This window comes from Nerophis ophidion, linkage group LG06, assembly GCF_033978795.1.
Source record: "Nerophis ophidion isolate RoL-2023_Sa linkage group LG06, RoL_Noph_v1.0, whole genome shotgun sequence".
Taxonomy (NCBI): Eukaryota; Metazoa; Chordata; class Actinopteri; order Syngnathiformes; family Syngnathidae; genus Nerophis; species Nerophis ophidion.
Window position 1 is genome coordinate 58,660,773 of NC_084616.1, and position 23,641 is coordinate 58,684,413.

General features: G+C 39.2%; 1 protein-coding gene across 1 annotated transcript in view; it reads left to right on the forward strand.

Annotated features, from left to right (window-relative positions):
* The first annotated feature begins 964 nt into the window (after window positions 1-964).
* Window positions 965-23,641, forward strand: part of ddx20 (DEAD (Asp-Glu-Ala-Asp) box polypeptide 20) — a 26,768-nt gene continuing 4,091 nt past the window's right edge. Inside the window, exons 1-10 of the mRNA XM_061904440.1 lie at window positions 965-1,213; window positions 3,763-3,857; window positions 6,996-7,164; window positions 9,755-9,869; window positions 10,128-10,270; window positions 10,407-10,545; window positions 10,695-10,753; window positions 13,086-13,168; window positions 13,238-13,343; window positions 23,468-23,569. Coding sequence (XP_061760424.1) covers window positions 1,018-1,213; window positions 3,763-3,857; window positions 6,996-7,164; window positions 9,755-9,869; window positions 10,128-10,270; window positions 10,407-10,545; window positions 10,695-10,753; window positions 13,086-13,168; window positions 13,238-13,343; window positions 23,468-23,569 — 1,207 coding nt within the window. The 5' untranslated portion in view covers window positions 965-1,017. The remainder of the gene's footprint in view (window positions 1,214-3,762; window positions 3,858-6,995; window positions 7,165-9,754; window positions 9,870-10,127; window positions 10,271-10,406; window positions 10,546-10,694; window positions 10,754-13,085; window positions 13,169-13,237; window positions 13,344-23,467; window positions 23,570-23,641) is intronic.

Here is a 23,641-nt window from a genome sequence, read left to right on the forward strand (position 1 = left end):
TGGCCCTGAACACCTCCAAGACCAAGGAACTGGTCATAGACTTCAGGAGGAAAAAAACGGACATCCTGCCCCTGATCATCAGTTGTGACTGTGTGGAGAGGGTCTCCGACTTCCGCTCCCTGGGAGTCCACCTGGCCGACGACCTATCCTGGAGCACCAACACCACGGCTACCATCAAGAAGGCACACCAGAGACTGCACTTCCTGAGAATACTCAGGAACAACCACCTCTCACAGGAACTGCTGGTGTCCTTCTACCGGTGCTCCATTGAGAGCATCCTGACCTACTGCATCTGCGTGTGGTTCAGCAGCTGCACGGCCGCAGAGAGAACGGCGCTCCAGAGAGTCATAAAGACCGCCCAGAAGTTAATCGGATGCCCCCTCCCCCCCCTGGCTGACCTGTACAGCTCCCGCTGTCTCAGGAAAGCACAGAGCATCCTGAAAGACCCATTCCACCCCGGGCACAGCCACCTGGAACTGCTACCCTCAGGCAGACGCTACAGGGTGCTAAAAGCGAGCACCAATAGACTAAAAAATAGCTTTTACCCAAGAGCCATTGTAGCATTAAACAGGCACTGAGTGAGCACAATATGTCCATCATGTCCTCATGTGTAATGTTTAAATGTTTTTTCTATTTTTTCGGACTACAATGTGCAATAATGTTTTATGTATGTGTGTATATGTATTCATATGCATGCAGATATGCATCTGTGTGGATACATATACATATACATAGATACATCTGTCATCTCTATCTTTTTTTTTTTACTATTTATACTACCATATTGTATATGCACCTTAGGAGGAGCTGCTCCAATTTCGTTGTTCTTTGAACCGGTTCATTGCAATAATGACAATAAAACTCTATTCTATTCTATTCTATTCTATTCTAAAAACACTGCATGGGTACTTGTAAATGACCTTCTACCCCCTGGCCGCTAGAGGCCAGTATAGAATCAAGTCTGCTGAAGTTTGCTGTCGCTTGACACACAGCTCTCGTTGATGACGAGTTGGAAAGATGGCGGACTGCACAAGGAAAGCAGCCCATGATATAGAAACGCGAAACAGGACTGACGATGTCGTTTTATCGGAAGGAATAGACTTCAGCTCTTTGTTGTTGTCTCAGGTGGTGCTGGACGGACTGTCGGCATCTGGCTTTCAAAAACCTTCCCCGATCCAGTTGAAGGCGATCCCGCTTGGCCGCTGTGGACTCGGTGCGTGCTTTTCTTTAGTTTGGCTTGTAAATGTTTGGCTTGTTACATGAGAACACAAACACCTTTTTAAGTTATCAAGAACAATGTCAAGTAGCCGTTGTGTTATAGTTAAACATCCATTTCCTACCGCTTATTCCCTTTGGGATCGCAGGGGGCGGTGTTGCCTATCTCAGCTAGAATCGGGTGGAAGGCGGCGTACACCCTGGACAAGTCGCTTTCGTCGCAGGGCCAACACAGATAGACAGACAACATTCACACTCCCATTCACACACTAGGGCCAATTTAGTGTTGCCAATCAACCTATCCCCAGGTGCATGTCTTTGGAGGTGGGAGGAAGCCGGAGTACCCAGACGGAACCCACCCAGTCACGGTGAGGACATGCAAACTCCACACAGAAAGATCCCGAGCCCGGTGTCAAGCGAAATAAGTGCTTGAGCGTGTCGGGGCATATATTTAGCCCCTTTAGAGCAAAATATATGCCCACCCTATTGTATACAGCAGCGGTTCTCAAATGGGGGTACCCCTGGGGGTACTTGAAGGTATGCCAAGGGGTACGTGAGATTTTTTTTTAAGATATTGTAAAAATAGCAACAATTCAAAAATTCCTTTATAAATATATGTATTCAATAATACTTCAACAAAATATGAATGTAAGATCATAAACTGTGAAAAGAAATGCAACAATGCAATAATCAGTGTTGACAGCTCGATTTTTTTGTGGACATGTTCCATAAATATTGATGTTAAAGATTTATTTTTTTGTGAAGAAATGTTTAGAATTAAGTTGATGAATCCAGATGGATCTTTATTACAATCCCCAAAGAGGACACTTTAAGTTGATGATTACTTCTATGTGTAGAAATCTTTATTTATAATTGAATCACTTGTTTAAATTTTTCAACAAGTTTTTAGTTATTTTTATATCTTTTTTTCCAAATAGTTCAAGAAAGACCACTACAAATGATCAATATCTTGCAGTGTTATACAATTTAATAAATCAGAAACTGATGACATAGTGCTCTATTTTACTTCTTTATCTCTTTTTTTCAACCAAAAATGCTTTGCTCTGATTAGGGGCTACTTGAATTAAAAAAAAAGTGTTCACAGGGGGTTTATCACTGAAAAAAGGTTGAGGACCACTTGTATACAGTGTGTATGGGACGGCTTGCCAAATAATTGCCCCTGTGGCCTCAGTGAGAGTGCATACGAGGTATACTCATTAGTTAAATTTGGATTTGCTGATATTGTTAGCTAAAAGAAAAACTGTAACCCTAACCAAATCTTCAGAGTCTCGCTAAATCACTACTAGGATGGTCTCTCTCTCGCTACACACGTTGGTTTGTCAATGACGCCGCCCTGCCAAAAAACTGCCCGGCACACTGGACTGCGCAGGTGCGCGCATGCGCACACCCCCCCTGAGCACTTATTTCGTTGGGCACAAATTTGGCGTGACACCGGGATTGAACCCCAGACTACTCAGGACCCCTTCGTATTGTGAGGCAGACGCACTAACCATTCTCCCACCATTAGTTAAACATGTTTATTCAATAATAACAGACCAGGCTTCGCTGTTAGTTTGCTAGAAAAATCCCGGACAGCCACATTTATTGTAACCTGAATGTTTTAATTAGATATAGGTATTTTTTCATGAGGTTCTAATTAAACCATCAATCAATGTTTATTTATATAGCCCTAAATCACAAGTGCCTCAAAGGGCTGCACAAACCACAACGACATCCTCGCTAGGGCCCACATAAGGGCAAGGAAAAACTCACCCCAGTGGGACGTCAACCATGATGACTATGAGAAACCTTAGAGAGGACCACATATGTGGGCAACCCTCCCGGGGACTGAAAGCAATGGATGTCGAGCGGATCTAACATGATATTGTGAAAGTCCAAACCATAGTGGATCTAACGTAACTGTGAGAATCAAGTCCAAAGTGGATCCAATATAGCAGCGAGAGTCCCATCCAAAGTGGAACCAGCAGGAAACCATCCCAAGCGGAGGCGGATCAGCAGTGCAGAGATGTCCCCAACCGATACATAGGCGAGCGGTTCAACTTGGGTCCCGACGCCAGTTTTATCTTTTGTTTTGTCTTTAGTGATATGGTATGGTTTTCTGGCAGCACCGTGGAACAGGGGTTAGTGCATGTGCCTCACAATACGAAGGTCCTGAGCAGTCCCGGGTTCAATCCCAGGCTCGGGATCTTTCTGTGTAGAGAACCCCGTGACTGCGTGGGTTCCCTCCGGGTACTCCGGCTTCCCCCAAAGACATGCACCTGGGGATAGGTTGATTGGCAACACTAAATTTGCCCTAGTGTGTGAATGTGAGTGTGAATGTTGTCTGTCTATCTGTGTTGGCCCTGCGATGAGGTGGCGACCTGTCCAGGGTGTACCCCGCCTTCCGCCCGAATGCGGCTGAGATAGGCTCCAGCAACCCCAAAAGGGACAAGCGGTAGGAAATGGATTGATGGATGGATGGAAAAAATAATGATTTTGTTATTACTCCTTAAGACGATAAATTGATTACTTGATTTCTCGTTTCAGATTTAATTGTCCAGGCCAAATCTGGCACGGGAAAGACATGTGTGTTCTGCACTATTGCTTTGGACTCCTTGAATCTGGAAAATTCTGCCACCCAGGTGAGTGGATTTGTTCTCCCTAAGTAATGTACACTGCAACTATTCCCATAACTTCTACCGTAAATAGCATTATCCCGATACCAGCATTTTGGTAAAATTGGTACTTTCATACTTTTTGAAACAAAGGGCGACACAATTAGCTGAGATAGGCGCCAGCGCCCCCGCGACCCCGAAAGGGAATAAGTGGTAGAAAATGGATGGATGGATGGGCGACACAAAGACATTTCATGAATGGCTTCATTTTAACAGAAAATCTTACGATAACACTAAATTGATTTCATATAGCGGAGATGAAAGAAGGCTGTTCTCGTATTCGGGCTCTTTTTTCACTCATTTGCTCCTCATCTGTTTCATCATCACAAGCTCGGGAATGTCCATGCAGGTTGCATGGCCCATTAAAGATTTTTTTTTTTTCGATTATTATATTTTCATAATTGGGAGAAGCTAGGGCCCGGCGATATTGCCTTTTTTTAATATCGCAATATTTTTAGGCCATATCGCGATACATATTACGATATTTTGCCTTGGCTTTGAATGAACACTTGATGCATATGATCACAGCAGTATGATGATTATATATGTCTACATTAAGACATTCCTATTCATACTGCATTAATTATGCTGCTTTTAAACTTTCATGCAGAGAGGGAAATCACAACTAAGTCAATTGACCAAAAGTGTATTTATTAAAGTTACTAAACAATGGCACAAACATTCAAGTCATTTCCAAAACATAAAGTTCAAGAATGTAAGAGACATTTTAAGTGTCAAATAAAAATGAGCTGCATAATAGGAAATCAAATAGTATTCGTCCTTCACTATGTGGTATGTTACTAAGGTTATGAAATTCTCTTCAAACTCTAGCGAGTGACTTTACAAATGATGCTACATATTAGCAGTAATGCTACTTTTTATAGCAACGCTTTTTCCCCCCACACTTGACAAATTACGGTTGTATGTTCGACATATTCCCACTTGAGCCGAACCACCGCCAGACAATGGAAACCCTGCTGTAATTGATTTGGAATTAAGTCTTCCTTCATTTGTTACCAGATCCGCACCATCTTTAGTAGCTAACGTTAGCCACGCCGCTAGCTCTCTGCCCTGCGAGGGGCGTGTAGGTGACCTGTGACGTGACAGTTTGACGTTTGTAAGAATGTGCGCCTGCTTGTCTGCGAGTAGGAGACACAGGAAAGAGCGAGGAGAGCCTGAAGTGTACGCCCGCAGCTAAAAGTCCTGCGTGAGAACGTATACTCGAATATCACGATATATGTAGTCATTTTCTATATTGCACAGAGACAAATCCGCGATATATCGTATATATCGATATATCGCACAGCCCTAGGAGAAGCCATAATCAAAACTGAAATTTAATTATTTTTCCAGCACAAAGAGTAGGAATAAATGAACTATGAACACAAACAAGCAAATAAACAACAATTAATTGCCATTGCATTCACATCTTATTTGAATAAAGTCCAACCAACACTTTAGGTTGAATTAACAAGAGGTATTTACTTTCCTGACACATTCAAGCAATTTTCAGTAAAAGTACTATGATCAACATTTGGATTGTATATTTACCTGCTAAATAAAGTTCCCATGTTGTCCATGTGGAAGCATGTATGCCAACTTATCCCTGATCATGGTGTTGGCCCCTCGCTTTCTGAATTCCATAGCCTTCTTGATCCATCGCATGTATTTATTTGTTTCTTATGATATTACCTCTCCTTGGCTGCCAGGTGCATGTTGTGTGTCACACTTAATGTTGTTGTGTTCCGAACGTCGGTGCGTTGCTTAACTTGCTCCTCTGTCAATGCCGGAGTGGCCGTTACATCTTTTGTGGCTTAGAGTTGTGTTGCAGCTTTAAATTATTGTGTTGTGTCATTTGTATTTGTTTTTTGCAACTGTGCTGTAGCTGAAAGTTGTTTTGTTGTGATTAATGATATTGTATTCTGGCATTTGTGTTGGTTGTGACCTCACCTTAGCTGTCTGCCATTGATGTTTTGATGATGTTTCAGACAAGGTAAATAGACCACATTTAAAGTCCTTATCATTAAAAGTATTAAACCTCTTATAATGTCTGCTGTTCTTAAATCAAATATTGTTTCCCTTTCATAACGATGTTGAATTGATACCTATCTTCTGGAAGGCAAACTTGCCGAAGACAAATCGATATACTTGAAATTTAGGAATATAAATCAATCTAGGAATGTATGGATCAATCATTACACTTTTACATTGTACAAAATACTTAATGAATTACAGATGCACACTTGGTCTGTGCTTCAAGATAAATATAATTTACTAAATTTAAAAAACACTATTAAGCATAATAAAACTACATAGATAATGTAGCAAGTAAAACACAGACTGTTAAAGATAAAACACAGTTTTTCAAAAAGAGTTTCATGAAATTCAGTCCATGGCCTTGCATTAATGTTTTGACTCCGCAAATTCACTAACAATTGGCAACAGGCCGACCAGCTCAATGCAATGTCTATGTATTGTGACGACTTGCTGTGTAAATGTTTGTTAATGTTGACACTTAGTTAGTTACCATGTTCTAGAACATAACGTATCACACCTTTAAAGGGATTGGTGGAAAATGAGGCAGTGTCATTTTGTCAATGTAGTGAGGAAAAAAAGACATGCCTGTGAGAGAGAATACATTCCTCCCCAAATCGTTATTAGCCTGATTTAGAAACTAGCCTAAACTCTGACGTGTCGCGATATAATCCTTATTGTGAACCATATATCACGTATCATATTGTGAGGCACCCTAAGATTCCCAGCCTTAGTGTACATTGTACAATATTTGTGTAATGTTCATTCATCTCTCTGTAAGTGATGGTGGTGGGGGGACAAGACTTTGTGTGAGCTTTATCGTGATTATAGCTGTGACTGTTAATCACTTTAGTTATTGAGGTCTGAATCTGACGAGGTTAAGCTGCTCAAGCTGATATGTTGAAATGAAATGGGACAATTATTGATAAAGGAACATCCAGTCCCCCTGGATTGTAGAGCACTTTGTGATTAGCTACAGGGTCTCTCTGATTAGGAGCTGGAACACAGCTATTTGGCCACAATCAAACATAAGTGGTTGTTGACATTTACTTGTCCTTTTGATTTTTGCAGGTTCTTGTGCTGGCTCCCACTCGAGAGATAGCGGTGCAGATCCACTCAGTGGTGATGGCGATAGGCTGTGCCATGGAGGGCCTGCAATGTCACGTGTTCATCGGGGGAAGGCCCGTTAGTCAGGACAAACTCCACCTGAAGAAATGCCACGTAGCTGTGGGCTCACCTGGTAAGAGGCTAGGCATGCAACTAAGTTGTCAAAAGTACTGATACATAGATAAGAACATGTACAAATGTAATTGATATATGTATCGTCAGTACCAAACACCTTTTTTTCAGCACGGGAGCACTCAGTCAGCACCGGAGAATAAAAAAATAAGCCAGGTGTTTCGCATATACAAACCCCGTTTCCATATGAGTTGGGAAATCGTGTCAGATGTAAATATAAACGGAATACAATGATTTGCAAATCCTTTTCAACCCATATTCAATTGAATGCACTACAAAGACAACATATTTGATGTTCAAACTCATAAACCTTATTTTTTTTTGCAGATAATTAACTTAGAATTTCATGGCTGCAACACGTGCCAAAGTAGTTGGGAAAGGGCATGTTCACTGTGTTACATCACCTTTTCTTTTAACATCACTCAATAAATGTTTGGGAACTGAGGAAACTAATTGTTGAAGCTTTGAAAGTGGAATTCTTTCCCACTCTTGTTTTATGTAGAGCTTCAGTCGTTCAACAGTCCGGGGTCTCCGCTGTCGTATTTTACGCTTCATAATGCGCCACACATTTTCGATGGGAGACAGGTCTGGACTGCAGGCGGGCCAGGAAAGTACCTGCACTCTTTTTTTTTACAAAGCCACGCTGTTGTAACACGTGCTGAATTTGGCTTGGTATTGCCTTGCTAAAATAAACAGGGGCGTCCATGAAAAAGACGGCGCTTAGACGGCAGCATATGTTGTTCCAAAAGCTGTATGTATCTTTAAGCATAAATGGTGCCTTCACAGATGTGTAAGTTATCCATTCCTTGGGCACTAATGCACCCCCATACCATCACAGATGCTGGCATTTGAACTTTGCGTCGATAACAGTCTGACTGGTCCGCTTCACCTTTGGTCCGGATGAAACGATGTCGAATATTTCCAAAAACAATTTGAAATGTGGACTCGTCAGACCACAGAACACTTTTCCACTTTGCATCAGTTCATCTTCGATGATCTCTGGCCCAGAGAAGCCGGCGGCGTTTCTGGATGTTGTTGATAAATGACTTTCGCTTTGCATAGTAGAGCTTTACCTTGCACTTACAGATGTTGCGAAAAACTGTATTAAGTGACAGTGGTTTTCTGAAGTGTTCCTGAGGCCATGTGGTGTTATCCCTTTTAGATTGATGTTGGTTTTTGATACAGTGCCGTCTGAGGGATCGAAGGTCACGGTCATTCAATATTGGTTTCCGGCCACGCCACTTACGTGGAGTGATTTCTCCAGATTCTCTGAACCTTTTGATGATATTATGCACTATAGATGTTGAAATCCCTAAATTTCTTGCAATTGCACTTTGACAAACGCTGTTCTTAAACTGTTTGACTATTTTCTCACGCAGTTGTTAACAAAGGGCTGTACCTCGCCCCATCATTTCTTGTGAAAGACTGAGCATTTTTTGGGAAGCTGCTTTTATACCCAATCATGGCACCCACCTGTTCCCTGTTAACCTGCACACCGGTGGGATGTTCCAAATAAGTGTTTGATGAGCGTTCCTCAACTTCATCTGTATTTATTGCCACCTTTCCCAACTTCTTTGTCACGTGTTTCTGGTATCAAATTCTAAAGTTAATGATTATTTGCAAAAAAAAACGTTTATCAGTTTGAACATCAAATATGTTGTCTTTGTAGCATATTCAACTGAATATGGGTTGGAAATTATTTGCAAATCATTGTATTCAGTTTATATTTACATCAAACACAATTTCACAACTCATATGGAAACGGGGTTTGTATTTACTTACTAGTAGAAGCCTGTCACGACTTCGGGTTTGTCCTGTCCGGTTCTCCTGTGGTCATAAACAAAGTATAATGCACCTCTGGCAGTGTTGCATTACTTCAGGTGTAACGTAATGCTCCTTTACACACCTCATACACGCTTGGTTTGCCAGGGATTAGACTTCGCAGAAATGATCTGTGATGCATTTTAGCGACTTTATCATTGTAATTAGTAAATAGGGGTAGATATCAAATGTGAAAGAGAGATCTATCTTTCGTCATGCATTTTTTCGGTAATCAAAGACAGGCTGTCTAGAAGTATTCACTGCGTGAGTTAGAGCGGATATCCGCCACCACAAGCCCAGGGAGTGTGCAATACCATAGTGCAGAAAACCTCCAAAGGTGCACCTCAAATGCTCAGAAAACACTGCTTAGATTGTTTGGCAACAATAGTGCACTATTGTTATTTATGAGCATATTTATAAACACGGTATTGTTTGTTTTGATTATATGGGAAGCTATGGGCCAATGTTTTTTTTAATGTATAGTTCTTTGCAGCTGCTACTGCAATTAAAATTATGTGCAGACAGATGTTGAATCACAGTTTTTCAAATACTTAACACTTTGAAACAGTTATTAATTTAAACTTATCGCAGCTTGTGCTTGATGCTGCATCACAAATGAAGACAAAACACTACACAACATTGTCTTGCTTATAAGAATGTTAGACGAATCAAATGTATTTTTAATAATAACCAATTGATTATGAATCATCTCCCTCTCTGCACCATGTTTGAATTTGTGTTATTTTAATTCTTGCTGCTTGTTCTCACAGGTCGTATTAAGCAGCTGATTGAGCTCGGCATGCTGTCCACTACTAGTATCCGCCTCTTTGTTTTGGATGAGGCTGACAAGCTCCTGGAGGAGGGAAGCTTTCAGGAACAGATTAAGTATGGTGACCAAAACAGATCATTATTGTACAATATCACTTGAATTTAGGCTTTTTGGAATAAAAAGTGCATGTAATCATGCATTAAATGCCATGAATCAGGCTTCTCTCATATGTTGTTCTAATTTATGAGTGTTATTTTATGTTTTGTTTTGCTGTATCACTGATTGGTGGATGCTTTAAAGCAAATTTCTATTCGATGTTGACCATAAAAAACAAAGGGAGTACACCTGAAATGCAAGTTGTTGTCTCTCTCCAGCTGGATCTTCTCCGCGCTGCCTGTGAACAAACAAATGCTTGCACTGTCTGCCACCTATCCAGAGACCCTTGCTCAGCACCTTACCCGTTACATGAGAGAGCCCACTTTTGTCAGACTCAACCCTACGGAGATGGGACTCAAAGGTAGGTTTTGCCATTAGAAAATAATAAATGAACCGTTCAGTGGTGTTCGTCCATTAAAGGCGCCTTGAGACAAACACTATTAGCTGACATGGAATTCTTTCTATTATGCATGATGTTAATTTGCAATCCCCGTCAGGCCTGAAGCAGTACTATAAGCTGGTGCAGTCTCATCCATTACCTCACAAGGTCTTTGAGGAGAAAGTGCAACTCTTGCTGGAGCTGTTCAGTAAAATACCCTTCAATCAGGCACTTGTCTTCTCTAACCTGCACACAAGGTGATCACATGTTTAATCTCTCCACAAACAAAAATGTGTACATTTTGGATCGTTTTTTTTTTACCTGCATTTTGGACCGTCTCTCAGTTTGCTGTTTTACAATAATGTATGTAGCATTTTTTGCAATAAAGTATTGTGTCCCTCTTCAGGGCTCAGAACCTGGCAGACATCTTGTCCTCTAAAGATCTACCTGCTGTTTGCATCTCAGGTGAGATTAAGAGTTGGAGGATTATATTAACAACCAAGATAAAATGATCTAAAATGTCACTTGGAAACACTACATGAAATACTATCAGACTTAACGAAAGGATTTGGTTTAGTGATTTTGTTTATCTCAAAGAGAACTGCACTTCTTTAAAAATGTACCCATCATTCACAATCCCTATGTGGGCCACGAGCACATGTCTATCTATTTTCTGTGTGTTAAGTAGTAAAAAAAAAAAAATACTGCTACCAAGAGGCAGCTAAATGTGATCCATCCACTCCATCTATAAAGTTTTTTAAAAAGAACAAATTAAAAAATCAACAACGCTTTATTTACATTACGTGACCTGCTATAAACCAGGCTAGAACAGCATTGTTATTTCAAGATCTAACTACCTCTATTCCATAGATGTAACACTGTGTGCCACTTACTGCACCAAAAGCCTTCTGTTTTTGTTGCCATGACTTGGCAAGCTCCACATTTATACCACCAAGTCAAGCCAGTTCTGATTCTCGGCACTTGTGTGCTCCGTTTAGCCTCTTTTCTTGCCCGCTCAGCTTCTCCAACCAATGCACCTTCCTCCCTAAATTCAGGCTCAATAATATAAGGTTCTGGATCCTAATGTTCCTAAAGTCCTAAAATATGTTTCGAAGTCTGCCATAATTAGTAGAAGCAAACACAACACATTCTTGTCTCAATGCTGTTGTTGTTGTAGTCGAATAAGCTCACAATTACAGTATTGCTAAGGATAAGCTTCAACTCGACTTAAGTAGTGGAATGGGAAACTGCACCATTTCTGGAATTGTGCCTCTCGTTCACAATCATTATGAAAGACATGACAACGAATGGATAAAAAAAGCATTTTAAATACTAAATGAAATAATAAATAAATAAAAGTCGGCTTACGGCCGAGCCAATTGGAGTTCCACTATTCCGCCTCTAAAATCTGACAAATAACCATTAAAAACACGCCAACAATCCTCAATTTACATTTCGTGACTTTAATATTAACCAAGTATTGGTAATGTTATTATAAGCGCTAACGCAGACAAACTATTCATAGCAATAACGTAACCATTACTGTGTCTCCCTATGTTTACTTCATCGAGTGGTCTTCTGTTTCCCCCCCTTTCTTTTTGTTTGGAAGTTTATTGTAGATCATAGATCATGCACCTCACCTGGAAAGTAGATGGCTGAGAATAAAATGCGACAAGTGGGTCCACTTTGACCGCAATTTAGGACTTTGACCTGGCAAAGAAGACACAAAAAGCACTTGGTCTCAACAGCCCCCCCACCCCGTTTCTTCTCGAGTCATTTGAATGGGAATATATGATCATCCCAGCAGTCTGCATTCTAATGACAGCAGACCTTGCACAGTAAGTGATGTTTTATGTTTGATAGCTCTCATAAGTCTGCAGTGAGCAGAAATCAGTGATAAAGGAAAAAAAAGCCAACGGTGTAATGTTTTGTAATTAATGCGCCGCGTATGCTTAAAATTATAAAAATACGTAAATATTAACCGTTATTATAAATGTGCCTGTAATACATTATATATATATGCTTACTGTACATCATATATAAAAAACCCTAATGGAGGTGTTTGGATATTTTTTAAAGGCTCCCTAGGTTCCATTGTAAGCAGACTTTGAATCAAATGTATTTAATATTTAGAATGCATTAAAAAAAATCCATCTGTCGTCATGTCTTTCATAATGATTGTGAACGATAGCAGAATTCCCAAAAAAGTGCAGTTTGGCTTTAAGTCTTAGCTACCAAGATGAGTGTAGCTACAGATCCATGTACTACATGCAATAATATGGGGGTCACACAGGTGCAAAAGCTATGTTGGTATACTCATTCCATAAACAGTGACTTAAAAGATGGAGAGCTGTAGCCTGCCTGGGGACAAGAGACCAAAATACTGTAAGTGTTACATATATAGCATACATATAAAACTTTGATGGATGTTTTTAGAGGGCTTTTTAGGCAGTATAGGTCAATTCCCTTTACCTGCAATGTTAGCCGCCTCTTGTTAGCAGTTTATAACTATTTAGAACATCATTTTGTTATTCTTACTGCCAGACCTGTGTTTACTTCCGTTCCTTATGGCTGCGGCTACAACTGTTGCCTTCTTCAGAGGTTGTCATGTGATGGGACGTCTGGCTATAAGAATAACACATTGCTTAAGGCCTAATACACCTCTTTGCTTTAACTATTTGGAACACACAGAAAAGAGAAAACAGATGTGAGTTATTGTGTCTTATAGGGATTGTGGAAGATTGGCCAAAAACAGTGCAGTTCCCCTTTTTAAACAAGATGTTATGTTCCTTCACAGGAGGTCTGAGTCAAGAGCAGAGACTTGAGGCCATGTCTAAACTTAAGCAGTATCAGTGCAGAGTCCTCATTTCTACTGACCTGGTCAGTTACACGTTTATTTTATTTTTTGCACATTTTTACCTGCATTTATTGTTATTGTCTCACTATCAGACATCCAGGGGCATAGATGCAGAGAAGGTCAACTTGGTGATAAACCTGGACGTGCCACAGGATTGGGAAACCTACATGCATCGAATTGGACGAGCTGGACGTTTTGGTTAGTGTTCAATTTTTCATTGGTAAAGCTCGTAATAGCACCTAAAAAGCAACATTTCTACTAAAGATCCACAATATTTTTCTTTCAAGGCAGTAACTTCCTTCTTCTTGAGCCAGACTATGACTTATGCATCTACTATTTTTTCAAATTTTGAATTTAACTATGGTTTGTGCACATCTGGAGTTGAGAAAATCTCAAACAAAGGTGGATTTGAAAAATACCTGTAGATTTTTCCTAATCAAATATGACATCACTACTTTGATTGATCTAACATCACACATCCAAAGATCGGTAGTGAAGCTTATTTTCTTATTTCCATCGACAATATCAGTGTATGCAGAAGTGTGACGATCACGTTGTATTTCGCTAACAAATATATATCCCAAACAATTGCCGTGGCCCATAAGTACAAACCGTGGCTTACTAGTTGACGGAGTACAGTGTCTTAAAGGCCTACTGAAATGAGATTTTCTTATTTAAACGAGGATAGCAGGTCCATTCTATGTGTCATACTTGATCATTTCACGATATTGCCATATTTTTGCTGAAAGGATTTAGAAAAGAACATCCACGATAAAGTTCGCAACTGGAGAAAAGCCTTGCTCTACCGAAAGTCGCAGACGATGACGTCACACGTGTGGGGGCTCTTCACATATTCACATTGTTTTTAATGGGAGCCTCCAACAAAAAGTGCTATTCGGACCGAGAAAACGACAATTTCCTTATTAATTTGAGCGAGGATGAAAGATTTGTGTTTGAGGATATTGATAGCGACGGACTAGAAAAATAAATAAATAAATACATTTAAAAAAAAAAAAGCTCTATTGCAATCGCGTTGCATTGAGACGGATTCATTTGTTTTTAGAGACATTTACTAGGATAATTCTGTGAAATCCCTTATCTTTCTATTGTGTTGCTCGTGTTTTAGTGAGTTTAACAGTACCTGATAGTCCCAAGTGTACGTCCACGGCCGGGTGTTGACGCGCAGTGTCTCGGGGAAGTCGACGGCAGCTGTATGGGAGGCGCAAGCTCAGCTGATATCCGGTAAGTCGCGACTTTTTAACCACAATTTTATCACCGAAACCTGCTGGTTGACAAGTGGTCGGGATCCATGTCTGCTGTGGTCCATAGGAAACTTTCAACTCCGTGAATTTGAAACAAGGAATAACCGTGTGTTTGTGTGGCTAAAGCTTCCGAACTCCATCTTGCTACTTTGACATTTCCAACATTAATTGAACAAATTGCAAAAGATTCAGCAACACAGATCTCCAAAATACTGTGTAATTATGCCTTTAAAGCAGACGACATTTAGTGTGTGCGTAGCGCTCATACTTCCTAAAAACCTGGGACGTCTTGCGTACACGTCATCATTACACAACGTTTTCAAGACGAAACTCCCGGGAAATTTAGAATTGCAATTTAGTAAACTAAAAAGGCTGTATTGGCATGTGTTGCAATGTTAATATTTCATCATTGATATATAAACTATTAGACTGCGTGGTGGGTAGTAGTGGGTTTCAGTAGGCCTTTAAGAGAAATGCCCTGCCTCTACCGGATGATGACCCCACACTTGCAACCATGACGTTGCAAGTGTGTGGTCTCCTCACAAATTCACATTGTTTATAATGGGAGCCTCCGACAAAAAGTGCTATTCGGACCAAGAAAATGACAATTTCCCCATTAATTTGAGCGAGGATGAAAGATTTGTGTTTGAGGATATTGATAGTGACGGACTAGAAAAAAAAACGAGTAAAAAAAAAAACGCATATGCATTGGGACGGATTCCAATGTTTTTCAACACATTTACTAGGCTAATTCTGGGAAATCACTTATCTTTATATTGTGTTGCTAGTGTTTTAGTGAGTTTAATAGTACCTGATAGTCGGAAGGATGTCTAGACGGGTGTGTTGACGCCAGTGTCTCAGGGAAGTCGACGGCAGCTTCATGGACGGCACAAGCTCAGCTTTTCTCCGGTAAGAAGCGACTTTTTAACCACAATTTTCTCACCGAAACCTTCTGGTTGACATTTGGTCTGGATTCATGTTCGCTTGACCGCGCTCTGATCCATAGTAAATTTTCACCTCCGGGAATTTTAAACAAGGAATCGACCTGTGTTTGTGAGGCTAAAGGCTAAAGCTTCCCAACTCCATCTTTCTACTGTGACTTCTCCAATATTAATTGAACAAATTTCAAAATATTCAGCAACACATATCTCCAAAATACTCTGTAAATATGCCGTTAAAGCAGACGGCATTTAGCTGTGTGTGTGCATAGCGCTCATACTTCCTAAAAACGTGTGACGTCTTGCGTACACATCATCATTACACAACGTTTTCAAGACGAAACTCCTGGGAAATTTAAAATTGTAATTTATTAAACTAAAAAGGCCGTAATGGCATGTGTTTTGCAATGTTAATATTTCATCATTGATATATAAACTATCAGACTGCGTGATCGGTAGTAGTGGGTTTCAGTAGGCCTTTAAGTAATAGTAAAGCACTGGTCATTCAGCGGCATCATTTCCTTGATGAATTCGCAGATCGATTTTGCCCTCATTTGAGTCTGGTGGGATTTTTAGACACAGCTGCATGATGTCTTCATCTAAAGCAGTAAATAAGTCCCAGGGAAAATTCATGATCTCCTACAAGGTAGGAGTGCTTGGTTTGTTTACCTTAACCCACCTACAGAGGCATGAGACTTGTACTGGATCAGCTGAGACCCCTGGTGGCTCCTTCCCTGGATCCTCTACAGTTTGCATATCAGCCCCATGTAGGAGTGGATGATGCTCTAATCTACCTGCTGCATCATGCTCACTCTCACCTGGATGGTGGGAAGGGCACTGTGAGGATCATGTTCTTTGATTTCTCCAGTGCCTTTAACACCATTCAGCCAATTCTGATGAGTGACAAGTTGCTCAGGATGGGTGTCAGTTCATCCATTGTCTCCTGGATCACTGATTACTTGTCTGACAGGCCCCAGTTTGTGCGACTGGGAAGCTCCCTGTCGGATACTGTGGTCAGTGGTGCAGGTGCTCCACAGGTGACCGTCCTGTCTCCTTTCCTGTTCACCCTGTACATCTCAGACTTCCAGTACAGTTCCAGGTTCTGCCACCTGCAGAAATACTCTGACGACTCTGCTGTGGTCTGGTGTGTCAGAGCGGGACAGAAATTGGAGTACAGGACACTGATCGCTGACTTTGTGGAGTGGTCTCAGGCCAACCATCTGGTCCTTAATGTGGACAAGACCAAGGAGCTGGTCATCGACATAGGAAGGGTATGACCCCGGTGGAGCCCATCAAGATCCATGGCCGGGAGGTGGCAGTAGTGGGGCAGTATTAGTACCTAGGAGTCCATTTGAACAGCAGACTGGACTGGAAGGACAACTGCAATGCTGTTTACAAGAAGGGCATGAGCAGACTCTTTCCCGAGGAAGCTTAGGTCCTTTAATGTGTGCACCAAGCTTTTGGAGATCTTTTATCAGTCTGTAGTGGCCAGGGCAAACCACTTCGCAGTGGTTTGTTGGGGGAGCAGCACCTGCAAAAGGGGCTCAAAACGGATTGTTAAACTGATCCGGAAAGCCGGCCAAAGTATTAGCTCGCAGTTGGAGGCGTTTGTGTCAGTGAAGGACAGGAGGACACTGGAAAAACTGCTGGCCATCATGGACAATCCTGCCCACCCACTCCACCAGACAATTGAGGGACAGTGGAGTTCATACTCCAACAGGCTCCTTCAGCTTCCTTCCCGCACTGTGGGATCCAAGAACTCCTTCATTCCGCACTCCATCCAACTGTATAATCACTCCCCATACAGCAATAGATAATATCCGTCTATTACCTGACACCTTCTATGTCAGCTACTTCTCTTTGTTTTAATGTCTATTTTCTGCTGGATTTACTCTCTATTTTATGCTGCGGCTGCCACATACAGTATACTGTAATATTGTACATGGTAATTGGTATATATTGTATATATGTTATAGACATAATATATTTGTATATATAATACACTGTACACATATTTAGTATATATTATATGTATTCGCAAATATGTTATATTTTATATTGCTATACCTAGTCTATTTATACCTGCATTGTCCTTTCCATCATTACACTCTCGATCATTGTAACTGAGCTACTGTGTTGAACAATTTCCCTTGTGGATCATTAAAGTTTGTCTAAGTCTGAGTCGACAGCACAGGCCTGGTAACCTCGCCTCATTGGAGCGTTTATTTTTTTCCCGGTTATCTGACCTATTTTAGTAGTTTTACCACGTTTGATATCATGATTCCCAATATAGGCCCCTATATGCACCCCTATTTTCTATTATATTAAGCTGCCCAATTAAGATTTGCAAATAGAGTTCTTAATGAAGGGATAATGAAGAAAGGCTGACAGAGTCCTGGCTGGTGCAAGATACTTGGGAAAAAAAAACACCATGGAGCTGCCGCTTGCCGCAGGATCTAACACCACCAATGGCTTCACTTCGCTGCCAAGCAACCATGAGCACAACAAGAAGTCGTCAATGGGTCAATAAAGCGTTACCAGAGGTAGAACTGGACTCAAAAGAGTTAGGAACTCTAAAAAACTATATAAGACACAAACGAATGTCAACAATCTCCAGGAACAGATTATCAAAGGTGTACAAAAAGATGTTGCAGATCTCCATGAACAGATGATCAAAGACAGAAAATAATCTCGCAATGATATGATGGAATTTAGAAAGTTCAGAGAAGAAATTAAGATTTTCTGTGAATGATGGAATTTAGAAAGTTCAGAGAAGAAATAAAGATTCTCTGTGTAGACAAAAAAGCATTAAAACAGAAGGTGGAGAAGCTGAAAAAGGAGAATGCAACACTGCGCCAGCAGTCGAATGCCAGGCAGCAAGACAACAGCAGTGCTGTGGAGAACATTAAAATGGAGATGGAAGCATTGCGGCAAAAGTTGCAACTAAATAACACTGATTTGAAGAACTTCAAGGAGGAAATGGCTGCATTGAGACAGCAGCTCAATGCCAAACAATAAGACATCACCAATCTGGGTACTATCAGTGTTTTAGAAAACATCAATGAGGAAGTGGATCAGTTTACACGACAGAATGACGTCATGATTGCAGGGATACGCATCAACCTTAAACCTATGCAAGAGCACTTGATAACAGAGGAGAACCAGAGGACATTGACGCTGCTTCAACAAAGAGTCACGTGGTCTACTTTCTTCTACCAAATGGAATTTATATCAATATTAAGACCATTGATGTGTCCATTTCACTGAATACTAGAGGTAACAACACCCCGGCAGTCACCATTGTTAAGCTCGCCAACAGCAAATCCAAAATGGCATCGCTGACAGGTAGAAAAAAGCAATAGGGCACAAATGTGTACATGAACGAACACCTCACTAAACACAATGCTGAAATCACTAAGAAAGCACACGACTTGAGGAAACACGGGTAAAATTCAGGAAACTTGGAGCACCAAGTGTAAAATCTACATACAGCTGAATGGAGGTCGACAAGCCAAAGTCCTAGTTGTCAAAGACTTCAAGGATTTGGACGAATATCAGAACTCCCAGCAACTACAACAAAAATGACGATAATGGAGTCTGACGGAAAACAAACATCGACATTCAACTACAAAATTACAATGCTCTAAGGAATTACCGAACAAGATGATCTTTATTCAGGTGCACATTAATTTACACTTATATACATTCAGAGAGCAACACAAATGATTTGTGAACAGTAATGTATTGAACTGAAAACCTTCAGCAGCATAGATCCCAATAGTCCGGGATTAGATAAGGATATAGATTCAGATACTGGTTTTTTTCTTTCATGCCAGGAATAATTGTTTCTTTTATACAGACAAACAAAATAACCGAAACATTAAAATGGACAACAAACTGTCGATTATTCATTTAAACAGCAGAAGCATTTTTTTGGAGCAATTCAAGGATCCCTTCAAAATTATTGCTATCTCAGAAACATAGATTGTTACTAAAAAAATAAATGGATTTTGACCTTGAAGGATATGAACTTAATTATATCAACACAACCAACAAGAACAGAGGCAGAGCAGCTGTGTACGTGATGAAGAACTAAAACTACAAAGTGGTAAAAAAAACTTTGTGGTTAGTTAGCTTTTGATGAGATCTATTTAGAGCTATTTAAATATGTAATGAAAAAAGCAAAAACGTACCGATCAGTTGTGTGTGTGCATATATAGATCACTTAAGTCAATCATTGATATGTTTGAGAACTGGATTAAGGCAACTTTTACTGAAATCAGTGAAAACATAACTATGTGGAGACTTCAAACTTGACCTCTTGAACCCTAACTAACAAGTTAATAGATTACTGTGACACAATGTATAGCCTGAGTTTATATCCTAAAATCACAAGGCCAAGCAGAATCCCATAACCTTTCAAGGGCAGCGCTAGGTAATTTATATTTTTACTAATAATTTTGATGATACCACAAGTGGTCTGCTAATATCCGACATCAGAGATCTTCTACCAGATTTCATAGTCTATGACGGAAACGACAACAAAAGGAACATTGATGACAAAAATACATTCTGAAGAATATGCACAGAACAAAGTATGACAGCTTTCAAGAATGATCGGAGAGATCAAAGTGGGGACAATGTCTACAGTGAAAATGATGGAGATGATGCATATGGTATTTATTTTAATACTTACGTAATGCTTTATGACAAACACTGTCCATTGAAACGACCTAGTAAGAAGCAAAAGAAAAACAATCAACCATGGACGACTAAAGGACTGAAAAATGCTTGCAACAAGAAGAATACATTATATAGAACATTCATAACACAAAGATCTACAGAGGCAGAAAACAAGTACAAAACATAAAACAAGCAGCTAAGAGCATAATATGAACACACGGAGGAAAGAATATTGCAGTTAATTATTGGACCGTAACAAAAACAATATGAGAGCAATATGGGGCATCCTAAATAGCAATATTAAAAATGGTAGAAGGATTATCCTAAATACTTGACAGATGGACAATATGACAAAATGAACAAAGTCGTTGAAAGCTTGAATAAGTACTTTGTGAACATTGGAGCAAATCTTGAGGAGAAGATTCTAGATCCCGGGTCAGTTGAAGACTTGAATGACACTACACCGAAATCCTTACTCGATGTTAGTCGAAGGTGTGACAAAAGAAGAAATAATAAATCCATCCATTTTCTTTCGCTTGTTTCTTTCAATATTGTGAAAACATTTCAATCCATGACCTCAACTGATTGCAACAGAATTGATATGGAAACGATAAAAAAGGTTATTGAAAAGATTTCAGAACCTTTGATATATATCAGCAACCAATCATTTCATCCATCCATCCATTTTCTACCGCTTGTCCCTTTTTGGGATCGCAAACAGGCATATTTCCAGAAAAAATGAAAATGGCAAAAGTCATACCAATTTTTAAGACTGGAGACAAACACCAGTTTCCAAACTTCTCTACTTCCACAATTTTCTAAAATTATTGAAAAACTATTTAACTACAGATTGGACAATTTCATAAATGAAAATGAAACACTCACAGACAACCAATATGGATACAAAGCCAACAATTCAACATCAATGGCATTAATCGAAATAACGTAAGAGATGACCAATGCAATAGATAGCAAAAAATGTGCTGCTGCAGTGTTTTGGATTTAACAGAAACATTTGACACAATCAATTACAATGTCTTAATAAACAAATTAGAACGGTATGGCATCAGAGGGTTGGTCTTGAACTGGGAAAGAAGCTACTTAACCAACAGGAAGCAATATGCGAAGATAGGTGAACACATTTCTACAGACCTGAAATATCTTGTGGCAAACCTCAGGGATCAATACCGGGACCAAAATTGTTCAATATATGTATATTTTTTTAAACATCTGTAAAATTACGAAAGGCTTATTTAGTATTTTTTGCAGATGATACAACTGAGTTTTGTTCAGGAAAGAACACACACAAGCCAAAAAGATGGTTTGACAAAAACATACTATCTTTGAATCTTTGTAAAACTAAAATAATGCTATTTGGTAAAAGTAGAAGGGAAAGTCAAATCATGTTCTAGACCAAAAATCACTTCATATTCTCTACTGCTCGCTAGTGTTACCATATCTGAGTTATTGTGTAGAAATTGGGGGAAATAACTTCAAAAGTACACTTCATTCATTAACGGTGTTACAAAAAAGATCAGTTAGAATAATACGTAATGTTGGATATAGAGAACATACAAATTCTTTATTTACTGAATCAAAGATACTGAAATTCCATGACAGAGAGAATTTGCAAACAGCTAAAATTATACACAAAGCAAACTATAACCTGCTACCCAAGAATATACAACAATTCTTCTCAACAAAAGAGAGCAATATAATCTGAGAGAAAAATGTAATTTAAAGCATTTCTATTCACATACAACACTTAAGACCTTCAGTATATCAGTATGTGGAATTAAACTATGGAATGGATTAAGCAAAGAAATCAAACAATGTACTAATATGATCCACTTCAGGAAACTCTTGAAACTTAAAGTGTTTACAAAGTACAAAGAAGAAGAACCATGATAAACATTCTGAATTTTTTTCATCCATCCATTCTTTCGTTCTCAAAATAATCTTACTTATCTCATCATATGAAATATGACTTATTTCACCAATTATTATTTAGTTATTTATTTTTATTGTTATTACTTATGGAGTATATTGTGAATAAACTGATAACAGGAAGGGAACAAAAGTTTTAACAACTGCTATGTAAAGGAAAAAGGGTAGGATTAATCAAACTCTGCTTCTTCCTACTCCTTTTCGAACATGTTGAAAAGAGAAACTGGAAATTGTGATGTATCATGTTGTATGCTTGCATGTTTGAAATAAACTCAAAGTCAAACACATATACAAAAAGACAGAGTCGACATTGAAAGGATAAAAGAAAACACATTTTTGGGTGTTAAAATAGAAGATAAAATGTATTGTAAATTTCATGTAAAAAATGTACGACAAAGGAGCAAGAAACATGTTATAATGAATAAAGCAAAATGTGATGTGTACAAAAATCACTTCATATTTATTACTGCTCACTAGTGTTACCATATCTAAATTATTATGCATAAATATGGGCAAACAACAAAAAATGTGCACTTCATTCACTAATGGTGTTACAAAAAAGATCAATTAGAATAATACATCATGTTGGATATAGAGAACATACAAACCCTTTTTATTGAATCAAAAATATTGAAATTCAACGACTTGGTGCATTTGCAAATGCCTATAATTATGTATAAAGCAAATTATAACTTGCTACCCAAGATTGTACAGCAAATATTCTCAACAAAAGAGGAGAAATATAACCTTGGGGGAAAATGTAATTTAAAACATTTGAATACACGCACAACATTTAAGACCTTAAGCATATCCGTATGGGGAATTACATTATGGAATAGATTAAGAAAATAAATAAAACAAAGCACCAATATGATTCTGTTTCAGAGACTCTTCAAACTATAAGTGTTCACAAAGGACAAAGAAGAACAATTATGAATATCTTGAACCTTTTTTTTTTCTTTAGATAATGATTATATTACTTATGGTATATTATTCATTACATATTTATTCACTGTTGTGTTAAAAAGAACCAGGAAATGGGATAAAATTGCTATGATATGAAAAGGGCTAGGATTAAATAGGTTCTGCTTTTTCCTACTCCTTTTCGAATGTGCCGTAATGAAACAATTGGCAATATGTGATGCAATACATTGTATCGTATGCATGTTCGAAATAAGCTGAAACTGAAATGAATTTCCAAAGGGTCCAAAAATAGGACTTTAAACCTGTATTTCTCCCACTAATAGTTGGATATGTACTTAAAGTTTCTGTTCTATGTTGAGTGTCTGTCCTTAATTGGTATGACCAGGGGTGTTTGGCGCCACTGGCTGAGACACCCATCTAAATAAGTCTGACCCATCAAGCTGGATCAATAGGTTCTTAACCACATGATGAACATAATTGTCTCTCTCATTCATGTGTACATAACTCATCTGATTGATTCTAATTGGGATTACTCCTTTTTTTTTCTTTTTTTCTTTTTCTTTAACAGGCACTCAAGGGCTGGCTGTGACCTACTGTTGCCATGGTGAAGAGGAGAACAAGATGATGGCCATTGCTCAAAAGTGTGGCCTGAGTTTGTCAGCATTGCCTTGTAAGTTTCAGTCTTTGTTAACACACACAAAATATAGTCAATATAATACAATGTTGGCATACTTATTTTTAA